The sequence below is a fragment of the Otolemur garnettii genome, unplaced genomic scaffold (genome assembly GCF_000181295.1).
Source record: "Otolemur garnettii isolate 467f Iridium unplaced genomic scaffold, OtoGar3 scaffold00006, whole genome shotgun sequence".
Lineage (NCBI taxonomy): Eukaryota > Metazoa > Chordata > Mammalia > Primates > Galagidae > Otolemur > Otolemur garnettii.
Window position 1 is genome coordinate 30814451 of NW_003852401.1, and position 6000 is coordinate 30820450.

The window sequence follows — 6000 nt, forward strand, 5'->3', positions numbered from 1 at the left end:
GGATGTTCCCAGGCTTTTTTGTCCAGTGAGCACCATATGTCTTCCCTCTGGGTGGATGGCTGACTCTAGCACACCACAAAGGTCCAAAAATAAAACAAGACCATTTCCAACCCCTTGACTCTTCTGGACCTCAGCTCAAATCCAGATGGGTTCTTAATGTTGCTGGCAGCTTACTGGGCTTCATACTCGGATGAGCAGCCATAAGTGAGTTTATTACACTTAATTCAGGGGAATAATTTTATTATCTCAGGTTTTAGAAAAACTTATTTTTTTTCCCAAGCATCATTTACCTTTATGCTTTTCTACTTTAGAGGCAATTAAATAAGTGTATTGCAAATTGATTTATATGTTTAAGTATTGCTTTAAAAACTTTAAACTATAATCTTGAGTGTTTTTAAAAAGTCTACTATTAAAAATAAGCATTGAATTTTATACTATATACATAATTTTTTCTTCTTATATTTATTTCACATTTAGAGAGAGCTTTTATGTTTATTGGATAAAGTATTACATTTCCATTCCTAAGGTGTTTACAGAGAAGCACTTCTTTTGTAATGGACTCTAATTTTCAGCCAATAACAGATTTCTAGATTAGAAGGGGGTCTTAGAAATTATTTAGGTGAGGTGTTGGCAAACTTTTCTTGTAAAGGGACAGATAATAAGTGTTTTACCTTTGGTGAGCCATGCAGTCTCTGTTAAAAATACTAAACTCTGTCTTAGTCCAAAATAGTCATATACAATTCATCAAAGAATAAATGTAGCTGTATTCCAATAAAAATGTATTTAGAAAAAACTGCTGACAGCCCAGATTTGGGGCAATGCCATAGTATGTTGACCTTGATCTAGTTCATTTCATTAATTTATCTGTCAGGAAACTAAAACCTAAAGACATCGGCTCACCCAGCTAGAAATTGGTAGGACCAAGTCTACTACTCAAGGTTGAATTCCAGTCAAATGTTTCCACCACAAAACTATTAGTACAATAGGGCCCCCCTGTATCCTTTCTCTGCATTAGGCCAGTTTACACATCGGAGATATTATTCTTCCAACTGTACTTGCTTCAAACAAAGTGTGGAGCCAGGGATTCCCAGGGCATTCTTTGTGTTTTTCTTACCAACTAGTTTTAAAATATCTCATGTCAAATGACCCTCAAGAGGTTTATGTGTTTGTGAGACAGTAAGGGAAGTAGACATCCAACGGGCTGATTTTTTTCAATATTCATTAGTTTGGTGGACTCAATCATGACACCATTCTCCAGAAGCCAAAATTGAAGGTTTGATTCTTGGGTTTTTTTTTTGCATTTTTTGGCTGGGGGTGGACTTGAGCCAGGCCCAAGGTTTGATTCTTGAAATGACACAGAGCAGGGCTGTTCCAAGGCCACAGATGGCATAGGCCACCCGGTATCTGTGGTCACTCAGGGCTCCAAGAAAAAAGCATATGTGGTTCAGAGCAAAGCAAGCCCATAGGAGGAAAAAGATTCAGAGTTCATGTTCTCAAGATAAGAAGTAATCATTTTTCTCCATGAAGGACTCATTGTTTTTATTGTTGATTTTAAAATAAAAGCTGCCAACTGAACCTTCTTTGCCTCTCATGAACGTTATCCATCTGGAACAGTGGGTTCTCAGCCTTCCTAATGTTGCAACCCTTTAATACAATTCCTCATGTTGTGGTGACCCCCAACCGTAACATGACTTTTGTTGCTGCTTCATAACTGTAATTTTGCTACTGTTATGAATCGTAATGTAAATATCTGTATTTAGGCGACCCCTGTGAAAGGGGCATTCGACCCCCACAGGTTGAGAACCACTGTTCTAGAATATCTGCAAACTAGTGAAGCATGTGGTATATAACCTTTAACAGTGTCTTGAATGAAATCATGTGGCAATTGTCCAGGTCATTTTAGTCCTGTTTAATATGTAGTGCTATTTATGATTTCCTTATATATCATCTCATCCCTTTCTCCTGAGGTTAACCACTCCTGCTTTGCCCCTCACTGTTCATTCCTTGAATGGCTTATGAGGCAGATTGCCGTGTCTTTCACTTAAATAGGGAAGTTCTATGGCCTTTTCGGAAAATGGTGACATTGAAATCTGTGCTCATGAGACTCTTGAGACAAAGCACTTAAAAATTGGGAAGAGTTTTTTGGAGTTCCAGATCAGAGATGGAGTCTATGTTATTATAAATGTATATTTGAGTTCTTGGGTTTGAGAAGAACAGAGATTCTCTCCGGTCATCTTGTGTGTGTGTGTGTGTGTGTGTGTGTGTGTGTGTGCGCGCGCGCGCGCACATCAGGGAAGATTTTTATGGGGATGCACGTGGTCTGAGGCACAGCTGGAGATGTTAGTCTGGGCAGTGCTGGAGACCTGCCCATCTCTTGGTCTCTCTTCCGTGGTCTCCTTGCCCCTCTCCAGCCCATTCCATATGTGCCGCTGGCTTGTTCTCTTATTTCCAGTGAGTCTGTGTCCTCTGAATTCTCTATCCCAAATTAGACAGGAGCCAGCTTTGTTGCCTGTGTTAATTGGCACTAATCCTGCTGATTGAAACTTCTTTGCTAGGATGCCTAATTGTTACCAGGAGGGGCCACCCTGACACAGACACCATCTCCTGTTGCATTGATGTCCTTTCGGCAGACAGCAGCCTGGTGCTGGTGCCGGTGCCCTGAGTATGATAGTTTTATCCAGGGGATGGGACATTGAGTTGAATGACTTATTCAGGTTTTGTTATAATTTTTTTCTAAACTTATTTTATTTTAAAGTCAATTTACATTTTTGTTGAAAAAATGTTAAATATTTAAAACTTTTAAAATAAGGGTGGTGCCTGTGGCTCAGTCAGTAGGGCACCTGCCCCATATACCAAGGGTGGTGGGTTCAAACCTGGCCCTGGCCAAACTGCAACAACAACAACAACAAAAGTGTATCACTCACATATAAGCTATTACTATTTTGTGGATCATTTTCTAATCTTTTCTCTGCACATAACTCCCTATAAACTTGATTAAGATAATGAATGTATAATTTTGCATATTTTTATTTGATATTGTCCCATATTTATCATTTACTTATGTAAATAAGCCTCCATAATGGTTTTAATTAGCTGCAACATCTCTCATGGCAGGGATAGATCATACTTATTAACTAATGTTAAGCATTTAGATGGTTTCATCTTTGCTTGTTAAAATGTATCAGCATTTCAGATTATTTTGTTAAGACAACTTCCTAGAGATACTTACAGTGTTAAAGAGAATGAGATTTTTTAAAGCTTTTGACGTGTGTCATCAAACTGTTTCTCTGAAACGTTGCTGCAGTGTTTACTCCACCCAACATATGTAAGAGAGCCTATCCTGCCATGCTTCCAGAGCATTGAATGACAGCATTTTAAAAGGCTTTACTATGTTAAAAAGGATGTTTTCTTATCATTTTACTTATCTCCAGTTATTTATCATATTGAATATTCTGCTATTGCTGCTGAAGGGAAGTCAGTGAGGGCCCAGTCGCCCCTGTGCAGAACCACCAGCCTTTCGACTTTCTCTCTGTGAGATGCTAATCCACGTTTGTGTCTCCCCTAGCCTTCATACACTGAATTTGACATCAGCGGCAACGTCCTCGCTCTGATCTTCAACCAAGGCATGATCTGGTAGGCCAGCTGTTGGGTTGGATCATTTATCACTTACAGAAAAGCCTCCAAGGTCACTGTTGCATAAAGCACTGGAGCCTGGTGTCAGAGGCGACCCCAGTGTGTGTCTATCTCAAGCTTTGCCTTTGCCAGGTGGATGGCTGTGAATAGTTCACATTTTTTTTTAATGTATCATAAATCTTTGTCCTCAAAGATATCTCCTTATTTTGAAGAACCCGCCTTCATCAAATGACGAGAGTCTATGCTTGGGTTGGTAGATTTATATGAAGACTATTTGTATTTTTATATCCTGTGACACCAGGATCTGATAGTGAAATACTGATGATTATATTACCATGTTAAGTGTGAAATAAATGAACATAAGTCCTTTCTGAGAAACTGATTTTGGTTTGTCAATCACTATTGGATGTATTTAAAATATAATTTATATAATATTCTGAAATAAAAATAAAATAAAAATGAATATCATTTATAGATAATTTAAAGTAATATCTCCCCAAAATGCTGTCATTCATTGATTTTGTAGTTTATTGAGATGAAATACATGTTTTAGGAAAGTTGAATTAAAAATATGATCTTCATTTTGTAACTAGTTTCATGGGCCCATTTGCACATCAGAATTATTTCTTTTGCTGTGCAAATGATTGTCATATCTTTTATTAAATAAAAGCATGTTTGCTGTAAACTCTGACAGGTTCAGATGAGTTGATACAGTAGAAACCATTTTTTTTCTAGTTTTTTTTTTTTTAATTAAATCATAGCTGTGTATATTAATGCAATCATGGGGTATCATGTGCTGGTTTTATATACAATTTGAAATATTTTCATCAAAATGGTTAGCATAGCCTTTACAGCATTTTCTTAGTTATTGTGTTAAGATGTTTATATTCTATATTTAGTAAATTTCACATGTAAGATGCACCATAGGTATGGCCCCACCAATTACCCTCCCATCACGCATCCTTACCCCTCTCCTCCATTCCCTCTCCCCTTTCCCCATATTATTGGGCTATAATTGGGTTATAGCTTTCATATGAAAGCTATAAATTGGTTTAATAGTAGGACTAACTTTTTTTTTCATTCTTGAGATACGTTGCTAAGAAGAATATGTTCTAGCTCCATCCATGTAAACACAGAAGAGGAAAAGTCTGCATCTTTCTTTAAGGTTGCATAATATTCCATGTGGAATACTATGTGGTGTACATATACCACAATTTATTAATTCATTTGTGGGTCAGTGGGTACTTGGGCTTCTTCCATGACTTAGCAATTATGAATTGGGCTGCAATAAACATTCTGGTACAAATATCTTTGTTATAATGTGATTTTTGGTCTTCTGGATATATACCTAGTAGAGGAATTATATAGGATTGAATGGCAGGATTGAATAATCAGGCAGTTCTATCCTGATTTTTCGATCCCTAAGTGTTCTCCAAACATCTTTACAAAAGGAACATATTAGTTTACATTCCCACCAGCAGTGTAGAAGTGTTCCCTCTTCTCCACATCCATGCCAACATCTCTGGTTTTGGGATTTTGTGATGTGGGCTAATCTTACTGGAGTTAGCCAGTAGATATCTCAAAGTAGTTTTGATTTGCATTTCTCTGATGATTAAGGATTATGAACATTTTTTCATGTGTCTGTAGGCCGTGTGCCTGTCTTCTTCAGAGAAGTTTCTCTTCAATTCCCTTGCCCACCCTCAGATGGGATCACTCATTCTTTTCTTGCTAATACATTTGAGTTATCTCTGACTTCTGGTTATTAAACCTTTGTTGGAGACATAACCTGCAAATATCTTCTCCCATTCTGAGGGCTGTCTGCTTGCTTTACTTACTGTGTTCCTGGCTGAGCAGAAGCTTTTTAGTTTGATCAGGTCCCAGTAGTGTATTTTTGGTGTTGCTGCAATTGCCCGGGAGGAGGGTCCTTCTCATAAAATATTCTCCCAGGATGATTTCTACAAGCATTTCCTTGTACTTTCTTCTCGTATTTTTAAAGTTGCATGTCTTAAGTTTAAATCTTAATCCACTGAGAGTCTATCTTAGTTAATGGTGAAAGGTGTGGCTCCAGTTTCAGTCTTCTACAGATCACCAGCCAGTTCACCCAGCACCATTTGTTAAATAGGGAATCTTTTCCCCCTTGAATGTTTTTAACTGTCTTGTCAAAGATCAAATAACGTTAAGTAGCTTGGTTCATCTCTTGGTTCTCTATTCTGTTCCATATATCTACCTCTCTGTTTTTCTGCCAGTACCATGCTGTTTTGATCACTATTGATTTATAGTATAGTCTGAGGTCTGGTTGCATGATTCTTCCAGCTTTGTTTTTATTTCTGAGTAATGTCTTGGCTATTTGAGGTTTTTTTCTGATTC

At 37.6% G+C, this 6000-nt stretch overlaps 1 protein-coding gene across 1 annotated transcript in view; it reads left to right on the top strand.

Moving 5' to 3' along the window:
• The window catches only part of TMC1 (transmembrane channel like 1), a 175877-nt gene that overhangs the window by 149006 nt on the left and 20871 nt on the right, over positions 1-6000 (top strand). The window contains exon 15 of the mRNA XM_003783047.1: positions 3566-3633. Within this exon, the coding sequence (XP_003783095.1) occupies positions 3566-3633 (68 nt within the window). The remainder of the gene's footprint in view (positions 1-3565; positions 3634-6000) is intronic.